General features: G+C 39.5%; 1 protein-coding gene across 1 annotated transcript in view; it reads left to right on the top strand.

Annotated features, from left to right (window-relative positions):
• Positions 1-2,171: 2,171 nt before the first annotated feature.
• The window catches only part of LOC114646245 (zona pellucida sperm-binding protein 4-like), a 46,886-nt gene continuing 28,428 nt past the window's right edge, over positions 2,172-20,629 (top strand). Inside the window, exons 1-3 of the mRNA XM_028794345.2 lie at positions 2,172-2,467; positions 8,370-8,491; positions 14,331-14,646. Of these exons, the coding sequence (XP_028650178.1) occupies positions 2,311-2,467; positions 8,370-8,491; positions 14,331-14,646 (595 nt within the window). The 5' untranslated portion in view covers positions 2,172-2,310. The remainder of the gene's footprint in view (positions 2,468-8,369; positions 8,492-14,330; positions 14,647-20,629) is intronic.

Here is a 20,629-nt window from a genome sequence, read left to right as displayed (position 1 = left end):
GTTCTCATTTGTTCCTGAATTTCTTTGGATCTTGGCATGATGTCTAGCTTTTGAGGTGCTTTTGGTCTACTTCTCTGTGTCAGGCAGCTCCTATTTAAGTGATTTCTTGATTGAAACAGGTGTGGCAGTAATCAGGCCTGGGGGTGGCTACGGAAATTGAACTCAGGTGTGATACACCACAGTTAGGTTATTTTTTAACAAGGGGGTAATTACTTTTTCACACAGGGCCATGTAGGTTTGGATTTTTTTTCTCCCTAAATAATAAAAACCATCATTTAAAAACTGCATTTTGTGTTTACTTGTGTTATATTTGACTAATGGTTAAATGTGTTTGATGATCAGAAACATTTTGTGTGACAAACATGCAAAAGAATAAGAAATCAGGAAGGGGGCAAATAGTTTTTCACACCACTGTAAGTCTAACAAAGATTTTTTCATTCTGAATTAAGTGTGAGGTTTTTTGTTCAATTTACTAGCAAACTTGGCACACTCCGACTTGTGTTTAAAAAGAAGTTCTCTGGCTGCAACAATGTGAATGTAAAAGTACCCCAACGCAATTCAAACCCTTAAGAGTGCCAGTTAAATATCATAGGTCAACCTGGCCTGTATTGTACAGGAGGTACAAATGTATTTTGTTGTACATATATGAAAATAAAAATGGATCAATGAAGTTGAACATGCTGTTATGCCAGTTAAACATTGCAATTCTGTATGGGAAGTCTGCTACTGAATTTCACCAGTGTTCCCAGACTGGGCCAGCCAAAAGACATGCACAGTTGAAATATAGAGTACCTCTCTTTTGAGAAATTAATCAGGGTTAATAACTCATGGTCTAGACCTTTTAAAACTTTTGTATCTTCCTGTTACCAAAAAGACATACTAATACATAGCTGGTTGTAAGTGAATAAATAATAACTGGGCTATGAGAGTGTAGCTAACTTCACTCTCGTCATGCAAAGTTACAGTAACTGGCATCTGATGTTGTATTTTGCCTGATGCTGTCCTCACCACCCTAAACTAATTTAAATGGCTTTAATAAAAGATGGGTGAAATACTGAATATTTGAACTGTGGGGGAAATCCTGCATATGACTATGGATACAACATGCAAAACACCCCCCAATTCAGGACGTCAGCACTGCTCCCACAATCCCACAACATGCCCACTTGCCACAATTCATTGCAATTTAAGACACAAATAATCACTAACATTAATCTGAAGATAACATTATTTTATTTGTATGAAGATCAATTGTATTAATTCCTTCAAAAATTACAGTCTTTGAATATCATTGGTAAACTTAATTTTCTACACTGCTAACAAGCTAAAATTATTAGGAATTGTGTTCATCTTTGTTATCTTGTTAAAGATGTTATCATAGGAAAAAAAGAAAATAAAGTTCCATGTCAAATATTTTCCTAAGGTCAACAGGTGTAACGTTGAATATTGCTTCCTGCTTTGTGCACGATACTGCTGGAATTGACTAAATGGGACTGATACCCTGATTTGGACAAAGCAGGTATAGTTAGTGGAGGAATGTCTGTCATTAATGAGCTCATCCTGGGGTCCACTAGACCAGGGGTTTTCAAACACAGTCCTGGGGACCTCACTGTGGCTGCAGGTTTTTGTTCCAGCCAGATCCATACAGTGACAACAACTGATAACACTAATCTTTATTTTTTTCCATTTCTCTTATTCTACATTCAGAATACTGTAGCATGACAGCCTGATTTAAACATTTATAAGACATTTAGAAATATTTATATTTTGCTTAACTCTTTTTTGTTGATTTCATTATATTTTGCCCTTTCTCTGTGTAGAATGCTCCCTTCAATATATCTTAATAATGACAAAAACTAGCAGAGCAGGCACCCAGGCAAACAACACTGAATCATGAAAGGCTGCAACTACTTTAGAATCAGACCCACTAATTAGTAAATAATGGATTCATTACACAATTAGAACACCTGGAAATGTAGAATGAAAATATTGTTTAAAAGAATAGTACATTTTAATAATTTTTTTAACAAACTTAAATAGGCAAACCCATCTTGCTCTACAGGCTTAGTTAATTGTAAGCTTCATTGCATAATTAAGAAAGGTGGACGAGTCAAAATGATCATTTGCAATAACTCAGCGTTTGTATGTTTGTTATCGAGTTTGCACTAGTTAAAGATGACCAATTGTCTCATTAATTCGTTCATTAATCACATGCACCGTACTTTCATATTACTGGCTTTTATATACCTTTTCGTCTCCAGACTTCTTCGGTTTGGTGAATGTTAAAGGTGATCGATTCCGAGGCTGGTAATGTTGCTGTCCGCCCACTCCGCGGTGTTTTTGGGCATCCTGCTGTTCAGCGTGACGGTACAGGGTGTCCGATGGGGTATCGTGCATAACTGCGAGGATTATTATATTGAGGTGCACATTCCTCGCACCCTGGTCACAGAGCCACTGAAAATTGTCGGTGAGACTTTCTGCTTTTCTCTATCTGGTACTATAAACGGATAGCGGCCGCTCCCAATTTCGTGGCCTTTTTCGCTTATACAGTAGTTTAACAATAAGTCGGCCTTAAGGCCTGCTGCCTTAGGAAGAGGAGGAAATCAATTATAGGCCGCATAAAATGCTAAGGATATGCAAACTCCTAGCCACTGAGTTATCTTCACTTTGTTTGCATTATTAACGTTGTCATCTATAATAACCACACCCTGAATAAATGGATGCATCCACTTTTTTACCAGGAAGTTCTGAGTTCCCAAACTTTTTAATATCTCTAGGTTGGATATAAAATCTATAGCTGCACCGGGTTAATGTGTAGCTACGCAAATACTTGGATATTTTTGCGTTTTCCTTGAATCTTGTGTTTGTGGGTACCATGGTGATGCCCTGCTATTGCTGCACCTTTGCAGTAAGGAGACTAGTTTTTGCAACCTGGGCCCTGCCAATGTGGCGCTTGCATGTTCTTCTCATAGCTGAGTGGCTTTTCCTCTGGCAGCTTGGATTTCCTCCCACTGTCCAAAGACATGCAGGTTAGGGGAACTAGACATGCAAAATTGGCTCTAGAATGTGTTTGGGGTGTATGTGTGCGTTTGCCCTATGATGGACTGGTACTCTATCCAGGGTATGTTCTGGCCTAGTGTGCAATGGTGGCTGGGAAAACCCACCCTATGACTCTTGTCTAAATGAAGAAATTTAGAAAATGACATGAAATTGCATTGAGTATGTATATTCATCCGTTTTTAAATACATTTGCCCAGTAAGGTTCTCAGTGATGGAGATCTAATCTTTAGCTGCTTTGGATATCAGGTAGGGAATAACCCTTTCATTTATTTTTTTCCCCCATTTGTATTTTTTAATCAACATTCAAGCACAGCTTCTTGTGCTAAATTGTGATGAGTGGTAAACTAATTTGCCAGTCTACACTCTTAAGAATATTAGTTCTTAAACAGAATTTTACTGGGTTGTTTCCTTGTAGAACCCTTGTTTGACCAACACCCGTTTTAATTCTAGGACACATTCTTTGCATATGTGTTTGGTTATTAGGACTTTGAAAAGCACCTTAATATGTGGACAAAACCAAAATCTGTAATGTATATTAGGATTCCTAGCAAGATGCAACAGATCAGGAAAACTTTATCTTTGTTTGTGTTGTTGCCACAAGAATCCTTTAAAAAAAATTGGGAGGATCAGTTTCCATCCATTCATGGTTATTTATGGAAAGTATGTCCGAAGACCCTATTATTTTTGTGTAAAAGTAGTAATATACATTTTTCTGCACTAAAATATGTTTTACAAAGTCAGAGGAAGCCTAGCCTGGCAGCACTGAGTATGAAAAATCTACCCTGAACTGGGCACCAGTTCCTAGTGGGGAACGCTTGCACATACCATCTAAGCTGCTACTTACCCTGGGCCACCCATGTATAGCTTAAGGGTGAAAAACTAAAGTAACCACAGAAATGGCACAAGAAACCGGAGAATGTGCAAGCTACATGTAGATGGTGCCCAAGCAAGAGCTGGAACACAGAACTTTGCAGCTGTGAGGCAGCAGGAGAAACTCTCTTGAAATATTGCATTTTGTAATAGCCACACCCTTGGTGAGCTGACACTGATCCCAATTATAAAAAAAAATCTCTAATAAAAATGTTGTTTTCTGCTGCTGATGTGGTTTTCCTATTGAGAGCTAATCAGATTCAGAAAATTTTCCAATCCATTAGGCTGTTAATTACTGAAACTACAAAACAAAGTAAGACACAGCAGGTTGGTGTCTTTATTCACACATGCCAGCCACCACCCAATCATTTCCTCAGCTTCTTATGTGGTACACACAAGAAAGCGACTGTTATATTAAACAAAGGAGTATTATTCTAGTATAACCGTCTGTTTGTAATTTATCTCACTGTGGTTCAGATGTTCCTCCATGAACTACTCCACTAGTGTCCTTCTTTGGAGTTTAGGTATAAAGATTACTTTATTCTGTTTCTATTAAGTTTCTATTATTCTGTTTTAGATTTTCTGGCATGTTTGGGATTTCTGTTTTTTCAAACCTAAGCCCTCCAGATCTTGAGGCAGCAAAGTGTACCTGACTGTAACGCATCTAACATTAGCTCAGCCACTGTTTTTGTGGATCTTTATTCATTTTTTTTTCCCATCGAGTTGGAGGTTAGTTTTTAATTTTCTCTTGAAACATTTCTTAACAAATCACATGAAGCTTGGCAAACTCAATACCAGTATCAGTGCTTTTCCTAATAAGTCCGCAGTGTAGGCTAATGGCTAAGGCCCACTGCTTTAAGGATTAAGATTGCAGAATCCCCTCAGACATTCTCTGACCCCCAGCTTGACTTGTCAATCTTTAAAAGTAAATGCAATTATAGTAGAGCACTGCCCTCAAAGTGTCTTCGGAGGTTTTTCAGTTCTAAATGAATGCTGTATAAAATAAATGATTGGACATCAAAGGGTGCACCTTAAGTGCTTTAGAAATTGCCAGTCTGCATGGGGCAGGGATACAAAACATCCATCAATCCATTCTCTGATGATGTTTGTGAAGGCTGAAATTATTCTGGCAACACTGGGTGAAAGGCAGGAGCCTTCCTTTTTAAAGGGGACTTACAAGTCAACATTTATTTCTTTAGCTTGGTGGGGATAGTGTGCCAGGTCAAAACCTTACACAGACAAACATGCAAGTTCCACACATTCTGCCCAAGCTGGGATTTTACCCTGGTGCTCTGCAGGTGTAAGGCAGTTGAGCACCATACCAGCATCTAAGCACGATGGGAAAGCAATTCATAATTTCCCAGGTGTCTTTACAAATGCATTTTGATTTTGTGCATAATCTGTACAGAGAGAACTTCATTGGAATGATGACAGCTTAAGTTTGAGACATTTGTACTGGGAAGGTATGGCTCAGGCCAGACCTGATTATTTTATAGTATCTTGGGAACTGGAACTGGAGCTGGGCAGGGCGTCCATGTTGCATCACTCAACAGCATACAAATAAAGAGAACTTTGTTCAGACCGTATGTCTGTCTTTACATACTAACTGCTTACTTGTATCTAGATTCTAATTTCTGTTAGTTGTGGATTGCATTAAAATGGCTGTATTACAATGATGGAAAAAATCAAATTAATCTAAATAAAATTCAGATTTGGCACAAATATACACAGTGAAGTTTAGCATAAATTAATTGTAAATCTTCCACACTATTTGTTACAACAGTAATATAATTACAAAGTGCACCTTTATGATGGAGATTTAAGTGCCCTAATGTACTTCTAATTGTCCTCAACCAGACAGAGTACAGAGGGATTTGGCAAATTTTAATTGAATGTTTGGTCATATAGCACCTGCTTATTCTGCTTGGTATAGGACGAAGGAAGTAATAATCAAGTTCTGTGAAAGAGTTCTAATCTGGAAAAAGTTATTTATTAGATGAACTACCGAGAAGAGCCAACGAAGTATATTTCTTGACAGCAGGGTATGAGGAAAGGCTGAGACTTGGGGAATGCAATGAAGGGTTTAAAATTATTAAAGGAAGAATTGGGCTGCGTGCCTGTTTCTGTTTTAAAGAAAACAAAGGGCATAGACTGAGGATGGTTTGGGTACATTTAACAGCAATGTTAGTAAGTAGTTTCCAGCTGGTTGAGTTGGTCCTTGGGAACTGCAAAACAAGTGACTTTATTTTTGTAAATGGCAGGTCAGTTGGAGATGGTGGGTAACGTCTGGACTGAAAGGCCTTTTCTCATCAAAATTGTTCATATATTCTTACTAATACTGAGTTATATTTTGAAAAGTCTGGTCTTATTTGCAATTCTGAACAGTTCAAGGTATATCACAAGGCACCAGCTAACGAGCTGTGATGCTAAAAAGATGTGCATAAATTGTTTTTAAAAACTGCCAAGAAATGGTTAAGATCCATTTTTCTAAATGGATGTGGGGTGTAAACAGCATATCTCACAGGAATTTTTAGAGAAGTCTTCCTAGAAGTGTGCAATGTGACAGAAAAGTAAAGTTTGCTGGAGGTTATTTAGCTCAGTGGGAGATGGAGGCCGCTGCTGCTCTTAACATATGCAAACATCATAGAATAAGGCACCATAAAGAGAAAAAAATATCTTAAAGGCACTGCTATGTTGCAGAAACCAAATGGGTACAAACAGATCTTGAGGGGATGCAAAGCCTGGTGAGGGCAGCAAATTGAGTTTAACTCTAACAAAAGGTTTTTATGTAAGATCTTTGAAAAATCAAATTTCAGATTTGTCTTGGAGTTCCTATTTCTTGAGTACTTTACGTACTGGCCTTTGCTCTTCCTCCTCATGACCGATGTGTTTTTTTAACTTGCTGTTCGGAGGTTCACAGCTCCAGGCCCTCTATTGCAGCATCTGCTGCCATGTAATGTAGAGAAAGTGCTATCATTGTTATAAGAAAATTTGAAGTCGCACACATTGTTCTACATATAAATATATTACACACAAGTAAAATTAGTGTGGCACTAAGAAATATACAGTAGTGTTCAATGAAGAAATCAATTCCTAAATATACACCTAGGTTTGGTCCTGTAGTGCTATGTGATGAGTGTTCAGCATGGATGAGTTCAGCTAAAACGTGTATATTTGCTTGCTTTGTTGGATGGCATGGTGGAATAGCTTTAGTGCTGATGCCCCACGTCATTCACAAAATCTATGCAGGATGTAGGGGGGGGTGGGGGGAAAAGGACCTCGGGCGAATATGGCTTCCTTTTTGCTATCCTGAAGAATTTTTAAAACACGAGTTCCGACTCCCCAATGGGAGCACCTGGAGAACCACAGATCTATATACTGAAACACTTGCCTCTTCTCAGGGATTTGCCTCACTGCTTATCTTCAGAGTGGGCACACACAAATAGCAGATGTCCCTGGGTGAAGTCTGATCACGCTGTCTTCATAGGCATAGATAGCTGAGCTCCTTGCCTTCTGCTTCCCCCTAACGCATGCATTAGCAAATCAGTTGGTGCGTCCACCATGATTGCATGTTCCTCTCTTGTCAAATTGCCCCTTCATACACCTGTCAGAAAAGAGTAATTGGGAAATAAAGTACTAAAGCCAAAGTCCGTTGTCATGGTGGTATTTAGGAAAAATGTGCAGTATCTTTTTTTTTTTTTTTTTTTTAAAAATGGTTCTAGGTAAGCATGCTTTCAAAATAGAAGACTTTATCCAGTATTGGGGAAGAGGGTAAGTAAGTAATTCAAGTAAGAAGAATTTATCTATTTACCATTTTTTTGCTTCACTATGTGTACATTTCAAACATTTTTACAATGCCTTTATGGCATTTCAGCTAGTCGCCCATTGTCATGGGAGTGTCTTAAAGAAACGAAAACTCTTCATTATTTAAGACTGGGAAGAATTGGGTAGAGGCTGAGTAGGTAATGTGCACCTTGAAATTTCGGTTTTGTAAACTTAGTCTGCAAGCTATGTGGGTCCTATTTGACCCAGTCTGTAGTGAAGGTCACATTAAAATGCAAGTTGTTTAGATGGTTGATGTGTAGCAAGACCTTGCAAAAAAAATGCAAAAGCAAGGCCCAAGCAAAGGTGAAATCAATAGTCACTCTTATTTAAAAAAAAAAAAAAAACCTAAGCTTAATGGGACAGTAGATTTTTTTTTTTTTTTGTTTTGTTTTTTCCTCTAAGAAGAGTTTTGTTCTTTATCTCTGTCCTCAGCAGGCCTTAAGTTTTAAGCATTTTTTAAAGTAGAATAACACCGCAGTCATGGTTTATTAAGTCCATGATGAATGGAGTTATTCAATACATGCTTACCAAAAAAGAACAATAGTTTAAATATGTTTATAGGCCGTATTGCTGACCTTTTTTCCCTTCCCCTCCCACTTTTCATTTAAATCCAGGTGAGCATGGCTATGCATTCAAGGTACGCAAGATTGCACGACATTGTGGATATACACTGACCTCTGGCCAGGATGACATGTTGGTGTTCAGGGCTACTTACTATGCCTGCTTTATTAAGAAGGTACTGAACATTATGTGCCACTTTCTAGTGAAAGAATTTTCATATTTCTTCTGCAGTATGTTTTTAGAGTTAAACTATCTAATAGAGATTACCCACTTTCTCCTATTTTCTGAACCTGATCACTTTGGCCTGTCATGTTAAAGCATTTGAGTAAAATGTGTTCTATATAATTTGCCAACGTTTTTTAAAAATATTCTGTACCTGTCCTGAAATGGCTTCTGTGACTGACATGTTTAAAAACTAATTTTGAGTTGTTTGCGATAATTTGTAAAATTGTAAATAGTAAAACCATACATTGGAGAGCAATGCTTTTCAGCAATGATTAATCCTACAGTATGGTAGGAAATGTAAAGAGTTTACATAATTGGTCAGACACAAAGGCATGCATTTTCTACAAGCTCTTTATGCATTTTATTATACTTACATAATTTTACCCCTGCAGCTCCAGTGAATCAGATGAGAATAGGGGTAATAATAATAATACATTTCATTTATATAGTGCCTTTCCCATGCTCAAGGCACTTCAGAGTTTAAGATAGAACGGCAGGGTATATAGCATTGTACAAACCAGATAAATGAATAAGATTAAGACAGTAAATTCAAAGAAAAAAAGCCTAACGGACAACATAATTGATGGTCTCGCGCGCACACACACACACACAGGTTACATGAGCATCTTGACATAAAGGTAAACTGAGAGAAGGATAATAAAGTCAAGCAGAGCTAAAAGCCTTCCTGAACAGATGAGTTTTGATAGATAGATACTTTATTAATCCCAAGGGGAAATTCACATACTCCAGCGGCAGCATACTGATATAAAAAACAATATTAAATTAAAGATTGATAACAATGCGGGGAAAAAAACGACTAACTTTGTATAATGTTAACGTTTACCCCCCCAGGTGGAATTGAAGAGTCGCATAGTTTGGGGGAGGAACGATCTTCTCAGTCTGTCAGTGGAGCAGGGCAGTGACAGAAGTCTGTCGCTGAAACTGCTCTTCTGTCTGGAGATGACACTGCTTAGTGGATGCAGTGGATTCTCCATAATTGATGGGAGCCTGCTGAGCGCCCGTCGCTCTGCCACAGCTGTCCAGCTCCATGCCAACAATAGAGCCTGCCTTCCTCACCAGTTTGTCCAGGCGTGAGGCGTCCTTCTTCTTAATGCTGCCTCCCCAGCACACCACCGCGTAGAAGAGGGCCCTCGCCACAACCATCTGATAGAACATCTGCAGCATCTTATTGCAGATGTTGAAGGACGCCAGCCTTCTAAGGAAGGAAGTATAACCGGCTCTGTCCTTTCTTACACAGAGCATCAGTATTGGCAGTCCAGTCTAATTTATCATCCAGCTGCACTCCCAGGTATTTATAGGTCTGCACCATCTGCAAACAGTCACCTCTGATGATCACGGGGTCCATGAGGGGTCTGGGCCTCCTAAAATCCAGCACCAGCTCCTTTGTTTTGCTGATGTTCAGGTATAGGTGGTTTGAGTCGCACCATTTAACAAAGTCCTTGATTAGGTCCCTATACTCCTCCTCCTGCCCACTCCTGATGCAGCCCACGATAGCAGTGTCGTCGGCGAACTTTTGCACGTGGAAGGACTCCGAGTTGTATTGGAAGTCATATATAATATATAGGCAGGCTGAACAGGACCGGAGAAAGTACAGTCCCCTGTGGCGCTCCTGTGTTGCTGACCACAATGTCAGACATGCAGTTCCCGAGACGCACATACTGAGGTCTGTCTTTAAGACAGTCCACGATCCATGCCACTATGAGTTGTTTGTTAAAAGAATTCATGGAGTCAGCTGACCTAATTAATTTCGGTAGGCCATTCCAGAGTATGGGTGCTATACAGCTGAAGGCCTTGTCACCCATGGAGTGTAGATTAGTGTGGGGTGCAATAAGATTGCCAGAATCAGAGGACCTTAGTAGGCGGACAGGCACATAGTGATGGAGAAGGTCACTGATGTATTTTGGCGCAAGGTCGTTTAAGGCTTTGTAGGTTATTAGTAGGATTTTATATTAGATTCTGTAAGACACGGAGCCAGTGAAGGCGGAGCAGGATGGGTGTGATGTGCTCACTGCTGCTGGTTTGAGTAAGGACTCTTGCTGCTGAGTTTTGAATAAGCTGGAGCTGAGATATAATAGAAGGGGCACCTGCCAGCAGCGAATTACAATAATCGATGCGGGATGTGATAAAAGCATGGACAAGTTTCTCAGCATTAGAAAAGGAGAGGAAGGAGCAAACACGGGATATGTTACGGAGGTGAAAGTAAGAAAGTTTCTTAATTTGGTTTATGTGGGCGGAATAAGAAAGGAAGGAATCAAAAATGACACCAAGATTCTTTGCAGTAGAGGCAGGTCTGATGAGATCACCGCCAAGATGGACTGGGAAGGAGCTCATTTTATTAAGTTGCACTTTAGTCCCAATTTGCAGGTGGTCAGTTTTGTTGCAATTTAATTTTTAAAGAGTTCTGCTCCATCCAGGTATTAATTTCACTAAGGCAGGTTGTGAGCTGAGAAAGCTCTGAAGTTCCACTTTTAACATTGAAATAAAGTTGAGTGTCGTCTACATAAAAAATGATAACCCAGTCCATAGCTACAAATAATATGGCCAAGGGGAAGCATATAAATACAGAAGAGAAGAGGGCTGAGGAACTCCTTGTGTGACTGGCGCTGAGCTGGATCTGCTGTTGCCAAGACTAACAAACTCTTGCCCATCAGTCAGATAGGACTTGAAGCACTGGAGAGCAGTGCCAGAGATACCCAGCATGTTCTCCATTCTGGACAGTAGAATGTCATGTCTGACAGTGTCAAATGCTGCACTGAGGTCTAATAGAATTAATATGCTGGTTTGTCCAGAGTCTGCTGCCATAAGCAAATCATTGATTACCAGTAGCAGAGCAGTTTCACAGCTGTGCTGCGCCCTGAAACCAGACTGAAAGGGTTCCATCAAGTTAGAGGTTAACTGGTGAGTTGAGAATTTACAACACGCTCAAGAACTTTTGACAGTAAAGGTAAGTGGAAAATAGGCCTGAAGTTAAGATTGTCAGCATCAAGACCAGACTTTTTTAACATTGGGGTTACAGAAGCGATTTTTAAAAGTGATCAGCACAGAACCTGTGTCAAGGGATGAGTTTATTATTGTTGTAACAGTAGGGATTATGGCATGAAAGCAGGATTTGAGTAGTGTGCTGAGGATATGGGGTCCAGTACACAAGTAGTTGGCCTCATCTTACAAAGCAGGTTATTAACAAATGCAGATGTGACTGGTGAGAACTTAGAGAAGGAGTTGGATGGAATGGGAAAACGTGGAGAGATATAAACAGATGATGTATTTGTTATTTGAATTATTTGGATCTTTCATTTTGTTATGGAAAAAGTGGAGGAATTTCTCAGACTTCAGTAGAAGAGGTAGTTGGGTCAGATGTGAGTTTGAGTAGTTTATTAACTACAGAAAACAAAACCCTTGGGTTATTGTGGCCACTTTCTATTATTCTGCCATAATGGGTGTTCTTGGCAGCAGTTAATGCTTCTCTGTAAGCTCTTTGGTGGTCAGAGAAAGCCTGGATATGAACAGTGAGGCCAGTCTTACAGGACACTCAAGGCGTTAGGCCAGCTGCTTTTTATAGATTGCAATTCTGAATTATACCAAGGAGCTGAACACTTAAAGGAAGCCTCCTTGTTTTAAAGGTGCTGTTTTATCTAATGCTGAATGAAGGGCTGTGTTATAGTGATCAACAAGACTATCTAGTGTTGACGGTATAGGTGCAGACAGTAAAAGATCAGAAATGGATCCAGAAAGGATAGAGGGACAGATATTTTCAAGGTTTCTGTAAGAAATTTGTCGTTTATAGATAAGAGGAGGGAGCGATAATGAGACAGTGAAAGTACTGCTTTATGGTCGGAGTTCCAAATCACTGCTGTAAATGTTGGCAACAGATAATCCAGAAGTACAGATGAGATCCAGTATATGACCACCAGAGTGGGTGGGAAAATCAACATGTTGTGTCAAGTCAAAACAGTCCAGTAAGGATAGGAATTAATTTCACCGTTTAGATGTGGGGATGTCAATATGGAGGTTGAAATCGCCAAGAAGGATAATTCTCTGAGAGTGAGAGCTTAGGTCGGTCAAAAGTTCAATCAGATCGGATAAGAAGGATGCATTGTATTTTGGAGGACAATAAAGAACAATGAGTGAGACGGGACCTGATTCCTTTATTAGTTTAAGAGCCAGGCACTCAAAAGACAGTGGACAATCAATTGGGATTCGTTTGATGTTTAAATCTACTCTGACAATTCCTGCAAGTTCACCTCCTTGTCTTGAGCTGCAAGGTTCTGTGTGGAAAGTGAATCTAGGTGGAGTCGCCTCCATGAGAGACGTAAATTTGTTCGGTTTTTGCGAAGTCTCCGTTAGACACAGTATATCAAGTTTGGTGTCGGTGATAAATTCTGACAGCACTTATGCTTTGCCATTCAGAGATTTCGAATTAAACAATGCAATATTAATGAGGCTTCTTTTTGCACAGAGCCGTGATCTGGGTCTATTTTCACATAAAGAAAATTCGGCACACTGACACTTCTATTTCCAGGGCTATGAGAAGGATGGCGTATTCCTGAGCAAATGCCACTGGTGGTCTTTTCATTCGCAACCCGGCGGTGGCGGCGACCTGACCCGCGATGTACATATTTCGGGTGCCGCAAAATCCCGGCGTCTTTTAGGATGTTCCAGTCAGACTATTTGCTCTGGACAAACTGTTTAATAAGGAGTTTGTCATGAGAGTATTTTAGTTTGATAGTGAGTGATACTTAACTGATAGCAGTGGAGAAGCAGCATAGCACAGCGGAGCCAGTAGGACAGGCAGGTGTGGTAGCATAGATGAGCGACGATGGCAAAGCAGCAGAAAGCATAGCAGGAGGAGGTAGCAGGATTTGGAAGTTCCAGCATACAGCCATAAACCGTAACGTTGGGTATTACAGGTATGATCACCCCGGAGCTAGTGGCCAGGTGGGTATGAACATCCGATCAGTTTATAGTCGAACAGTACTGTAAAATGAATCGGGAGCAGACCAGAATAGCAATATAATCAAGGAGACAAATTATCCCGAGGTCCTAGATCGCCAGGTACAAAGAAATGTTCGTAGGTCTCGTCCCGTGATCCACAGGTTCAATTGTTCCCAGTCAAAGTAGTCCATAAAATCTGTAAATATTAACCAAATCCATACAATTGAGTCGGCTGCATCCATGAAGTATACATACAATAAAGGAAATAAAACAAGTGTAAGTGGGTAGAATTAAAGCGAGTTTGTGAAAAGTGTTAGCAGGGGTAGCTTTGTAGGTCACTTTGTCTGAACAAGTGCAACATCTCACATTTTCAGAAACTTTGTGTAGCTTGTGCAGTTTTGTAATGTACAAGAAACCTAGCCTATTAAGGAGGTAAGCCAGATCACATAATTGTTTTTAACTGTGGTCACTTCTATGTGTGGACTTCTTTACTTTAATGAGTCTCTTCTTCTAACTTTTGAAACCATTTACATTAAATCCTCCAACACTGAGAAAATAGGATCTCAAAATGAGTGCTGCAACCACTAACATTTTTGCCTCCAAAACATTTATACCTCCCTGAAACCCTGCTAGAGTTCTTTCCTCTCTACTGTTAATTCTATTGTATACTACCTAATGAATAAATTTGTTAGAGATTTCATTCTAAAAGATGGTTAACATCTGCCTAAATTTAATTACTGCTGCAGCACTGTACACCCAAAAGTACAAATTAAATGTGTGGTATGTGTTTTTTTTTTTTTTTATATGCAGTTTATTTTTGTCTTTTCCCTTTGCAGGAGCAAGGTTTCTACAGTCTTGAGTTAAAGGTGGGGTCAATAAGGGTCCCAGTAATTTGTGAACTTGGCCATGACTTGCTGACAAATTATACTACCTGGGTCTCCCTGAATAGCTCCAGGGCTCCGGGATCAAAAATTGTCATAAGCACAACTAGAAATATAGAGACAACAAACCAGACAAATTACAGTATCTCAAGAGATCCGAGTTTTAATCTACAGTGTGGAGAGCCTGAAGTCTCGGAAGCCGAATGTGTACGCATGGGTTGTGCTTATGATTTAGTGAAAGATGGTTCATCCTGTTTCTACAAATATACTGGTAAGCATGGAACACTGCCAAAGTGACTTTGGATTGGATTTTGGCCAATTGATTTATAAACCAAAATTAGTGAGAAAGGTATAGCTTAGTGGGTTGTGTGTGGTTTGTGGGTTTATTTTTAAAAATTATATGAAATCTGAGGATAAATTTCAGCATAAATTATCCAGCCTTTGTTAGGGCTTTCATGGGTAAAAAGGAATAATTGAACCTTAATTTCATAATGTCTTGATTTTTTTAATACATTTGTTAAAAAAATGTAGTGTAGATACTTTAGTAAAGAATAACTTCAAACCCACTTAATCCAATTCTGTGTCATTAGGGACTGAGACTATTCTAGTAGTGTTAAGCACAAGATGAGGCTGGAGGGTGTACAGTATATGTAATTTGTGTGTCAGACTCCAACAACATCCACTATGTGGATCTTGTAGAGACAAAAGCACAAGCACTAAGAATTAAAATACAGAAAAAATGTAAGATTTTTTTTGCTTCTTTCTATAAAATGTCATAATGCAAAGCAATGCAATAAAACCCTGGCCCTTAGTCTCAATAAAAAACTTTGAAAGCTGGATAACAATGTTAAGATTTACATATCAATCAAGTGGTGTTATCCACTTTGGGGTTATCATGTTAAATATTTATGACAATGTCTCCTAATGGGATTGCTCTTATTTTGCAAACTGTTCTACTGTACACTAAAGTAGAATTGGGTCTGTGGTGTTTGCGCATGACATCAAAATATTTCATCCCATTTAACAAAACCTTATAGCCTCCACCTTTTTTCAAATAAAGGCTGTTTAGTGCAATTGTTTAGTTTCTCTAGCTGATGGCGAATTGTTATTGCACAAAACTGTGTAGTTACTAATTAGTAGAATTCGGTTTTTTGTAAGCTTTTTCAAGTTTCTTACAAAGATTTGCAATATATGAAATTCTGAGCCTTGTGACATTTGTCATTGAATTTGAGAGAAGTGCTTGATGATTAGTGACTCTGCAGAAGTTAATTAATTACAATTTCTTTTTCGGTTTAGTCTCTCTGAAGTTTGAACAGGTTGCAGTTCCCCCACCCCCACAAGAAAATGAGATTTCCTGCTGGTAATGCATAAGCTGCACAATATTGAAACTGCTATGACTGAAGGAATGGCAGACATGTATTCATTTTTTTTTTTTTTTTTTTTTTTTATGGCTAGGGTTATGATTTTGAGTAAAATTCACCAATTCAGTCCTAATTTCACTTTACCTGTAGTGGTGTGTGTGGGTGTTTTTAAATCCTAGTTTTGCATTAATTTAACTAACCTAGAATTTCAAAGTACCTTACTTTTCTCAGTAGCCTGGTTGAGAGCCTTTTTAAAGTTTTTATTTTTATAAAGTGTTGCATAATTTACAGATGCCTTTGTGACTTAATTGTAGTATATTTAACAATCCACACTGTAATGCTAATCCATCCTCTCCTCTGGATTGGACCACAAGTTCTCATCAACATCACATCTGATAACATCATCTAGGGTAGTATCTTCATGTGCCTGATTTATCCTTGGCATCCAGCATTCATTGCATCCAGTAATGTCTGATCATGTGGCCAGTGGTTATAAACCTTTCACCTCCAAGCAGAAAAGAATTCGTCAATGGGGTTCAGGAAGGGGGAGTACGGTGGCAGAAACAATGAGGACATCCTTGGGTGTGTTGTAAACCAGTGGTTCTCAGGCCCTATTTACGCAAGGCCCACATTAAGAATTCAAACATTTTTGCGGCCCACATGTTAGCCTTCGCTGGCATATAATTTATTGCTCATGCGTTTACTAGTTGGGGGTAAATATTACTAATATACAGTATTATGTAATTTTTTCTTTACATGTTTAATTGCTCATTGCTTTCTACACAAATACAATAATAGAGTTTTTATTTTCATTTACGTTAGTAAAGTTGTCACAGATGACACTGTTTGGGCTTACATAGCATGTCAATTCTGGCTGAACTTTTTGATAAACACACTCGAATATCATCCACCACGTTCATTCTTGACCGATATTTTGTTTTCATGGCAGTCAATGCAGAAAATGAAACCTTGCACAAATAAGTTGTTGAAAAAAGTATAAGAACTTTCATCGCTAGTGCTGACAACAACGGATATTCAAGCGAAACTATGCACCAAAAGGAAGAGATATCCGTAGGAGGATCGTCAAATTTGACGATCGCTAGAACAGCTCCGCTAATTCATCTTATGCACGACCGGTTAATTCAGAGGATGCACACTGAAAAGGATTACGATCCAATCAAAAGCTTCAATGTCTTCGGACATGAAGTATTTGTCAAAATATTCAGCAAGAGATGTCAGATGCTGTCTTATTACACCAGTGACCCGTTTCAGCATCTCGCCGTTGACTTCATTGCTCTTTATAAATTTACAAAATAACTGAAACATGTCGTGTGAATAGCTTTCGAGTCACGTGTGCCAAAGTCGTAGCTTCTTCTTAAAAGATGCCACTTTGTCAGGCCCGGTCTTAGGTATTATGGGGCCCTAGGCAAAAGGGGGGTCCAGGGGCCCCCTGAGGGGGGCAGAGCCCCCCTGGAAGCTCTGTGAAATGCGTGAAAATTAGACCAAGGAGTCGATCAGGGGCCCCCCGGACGCCGGAGCCCTAGGCGGTCGCCTACTTCGCCTAAGGCCGGGCCTGATTGGGACAAATAATGCTGTAGTATATTTAAGTATATATAACAATTGCTCACTCGGACAATTTGTTTTGGGGCTAAGCTATAGCTTGTGTAGCTTATATGTAAATCCTGCACTGCACTTTGTCATATGTCTTGAGTAAACTGGCATCTTTACCCTGCAGTGATGTGGTCAGACTGTTCAAAAGACTAAAAATGTCAGCAAGGTATGCCAGTATGGCAAGTCACTCAGTATCTGCGACCTTACCGGCCAGGTCGAGATTGTGTTCGGTCAAAAACTGCAACAATTCGAAACGAAGTTCAAACACCCTTTCCCTCTGGATAGCCAACGAATAGCCGAGCGCAATAGGAGATGCTTATGTTCCGCATCTGCCTCGATACAAAGTTGAGCAAATAATCGACTGACCACTGAAGTTTACAATCCGTACATAGTCATCGAGTAGAGATCCCATAGTTTCGTGCAAATTCTTTGAAGCCAATGCTTCACGATGGATCATGCAATGAGTGTCTTTTCGGGCGACACTTGCTTTATGCGGGCTACAACACCATTGTTGCAACCAGTCATTGTGGCAGCACCGTCGGTGCAAACACCGATGCAGTTCGTCCACTGCAGGCCAAAAGTTGTGAAAAATTCGTTTATAATACAAAATATTTCATCCGCCGTCGTTCTTGATGGCAATGACTTGCAAAAAAGAAATTCCTCTTCCATAACATTTTACCAACAATAGTGGACATAAACAAGCAGCTGTGCTTCGCCAGCGATATCAGTTGATTCATCTTTGAATCGCAATCTTAGTAGACTGTAACCGTTCAGTTAACTGCGTGACAATGTCCCCCGACATTTCAGAAATTCTTCTGCAGACAGTATCATTCGAGATGGGAATGCTTTTCAGTTTTGTAGCATATTCTGAGCCAAACAATACATCGCAAATCTCAAGAGCAGCCGGCATGATAAGATCATCTCCAATTGTGTGTGGTTTCTTTGCTTTTGCGATTCTCTGAGCAATCAAGTAGGATGCTTTAACAGTTTTTTCGTTGAGAGTAACTCTTGTTTTTAACACTGTCTTCCGTTTAGTGTATTCCGTGGCTTTACGCTCAAAATATTCTTTGGTTTTATTCTATAGATCTGGATGTCTTGTAGTAAGATGACGACGCAATTTTGTCGGCTTCATAGCTTCGTTCGAGAGGATTTGCAAACAAATAACGCACATCAGCAGATTTTGGTCATTTGCTGCTGGAACGAAACCGTATTGAATATATTCCACATCATATTTTCGAGCATATTTAGTTTTCTTACAAGTAACAACTTTAGTGTTGTTTTAATCATAACCGCTTTCGCTGCCACTACTATCTGTTTCTTGGTGTGAAGTCTAAGGCTTACGTTTCAAAAATCGATCCATTTTAGGGTCTAAACTTCTCTAGAAGCCTAAAGTAATCTAAGTCTACTCTAAACAACAAAACGGTTAATCGAAAAAGTGCAAATTTAAATTATTATTGCCTAAATCTCTTGCGTCATCGCTTGCATTAGCCAGTGTTAAAAGCTACAGCTGCATTTTGATCCTACTAAAGTACTATAATAACTAAATTAAACAAAGCGTCTCTAAGCCCTAAAATCCTGCAGCTTGCATCCGTACGTACGGTCTGCCCTTAACAATGTGTAAAAAATGCGGAATATTTTCTTGTTTCCTCTGACGTTTTGTCTAATTTTGGTACTGATTTAAGATTTTAGCGCGGCCCACCATATTCCCTGTCACGGCCCACGGGTTGAGAACCACTGTTGTAAACCATTCTGTGACTGCAGTGGACTGGTGGAATGCCATGTTATCCCATACCACAACAAATAAAGCATTTGTGTTCACCTCGATCGCTCTCATCCTCTGTTACCAGTGCCCTGTAGAGGTCATCAAGAGAGCACCTCATTTTGTTTGAGCTGTATAGGCCAATGACTGGTTTGTGACAAAACACCATTGCATATTGCTGTACGCTTTGTGATGTTGGCTCCTGTCTGTCCTGGAACTTGCACAGTTGCTCTTTGACCTATAATCTTGTATACTCGCTGCCATAGTTTTGCCAGGTTAAACCCAGCTTCATCCACAAAGATGAACACATGGGCTGTTTGCATAGCCTCCAATTCCATTACCCTCTAATAGGAAAAATACCATATTGTAAGGATTACATTACAGTAGTATACATAGCTCTATATACCTTTATGGTCTATTGTACTTCAAAAAGTTTGTATGGAACTTGCAAGAAAGACCGCCTCATTCAGGCTGTGTACAGTTGATCAATTAGAGGCACAATCCTTCTGGAGCCACTCTGGCTTACAAGGGTCTTGCTCAATGGCAAGTTTAGTTGGGCTTGGACTGGGGTTTTTACCCTGGACTGCTATGTTCATAATGTTTCACCTTCAAAGCCACAACAACTAAAGAATGAGACATAAGTTTTATATTGACTAGACCTCATAGCTGGACATACTGTACATGTGAAGGAACTCCTGCTACCACTGTTCCTCTCAAATGGGATGGTGCACTTCATTCTTACTTTTGTTTTTGTAGCACCCTGACACCGTGTCAAGTGTCAGCACAGCAATTGCGAAACACTGTTGTATGCCAGAACTCAGTCCTGGATTTCAGAGTCGTATGGCATTGTCAGCAGTGACCATGTCAACAATGGCAGTTTCTTGCCCATCATTAAAAATTCCATCTCTAACCTCTAAAAGGTAATCTTTGTATACTACTATGAAGACAAAAATCAATAGTCAATGCATGTCAATCAACTGTATGTAGCACATACTGTAATGAGCAGTGCTGACACTACAGACAACTGCATCTGCGGCTCACTGCAGATTTGGCTGCACTCTGACAGAAAGGCAGGGTTACGAGTGTCCATGATTGATTAACATGGTCAATGACTATAGCCCTTATTTAATCTGTGACCGCTGCCTTTGCTCTTCCTCACCTTCATTGGCCTCTTCCTGCAACAATTCCTCTTTGCTGTTGTAAACATGGACCAAACAGGTCAACAACGGACATTCCAAAGATGACCTCTTATATGGATGACAATGAGATCAGTTTACTGCAAAACACCTGGTTGGGTAATTGGCTAACACAAACCAGCTGTGTTTGATCTCATGTCATTTGACATATTTTGTTTATGTGGTTTTTACAATCTAAAGGGTCTTGATAGCAATTTTTAGCAAATCTTCGTTTCAGTTTTGAATGTCTTACTAGCAGTTTTGGTGACCGTGTGTAGGCATGTGCAAAATGGCCTCTGAAAATGTAATGTGATGTAGAAGGATTTTGAGTGAGACAGGAATCCATGG

This window comes from Erpetoichthys calabaricus, chromosome 2, assembly GCF_900747795.2.
Source record: "Erpetoichthys calabaricus chromosome 2, fErpCal1.3, whole genome shotgun sequence".
Taxonomy (NCBI): Eukaryota; Metazoa; Chordata; class Cladistia; order Polypteriformes; family Polypteridae; genus Erpetoichthys; species Erpetoichthys calabaricus.
This window is presented reverse-complemented; position numbering and strand designations above follow the sequence as displayed.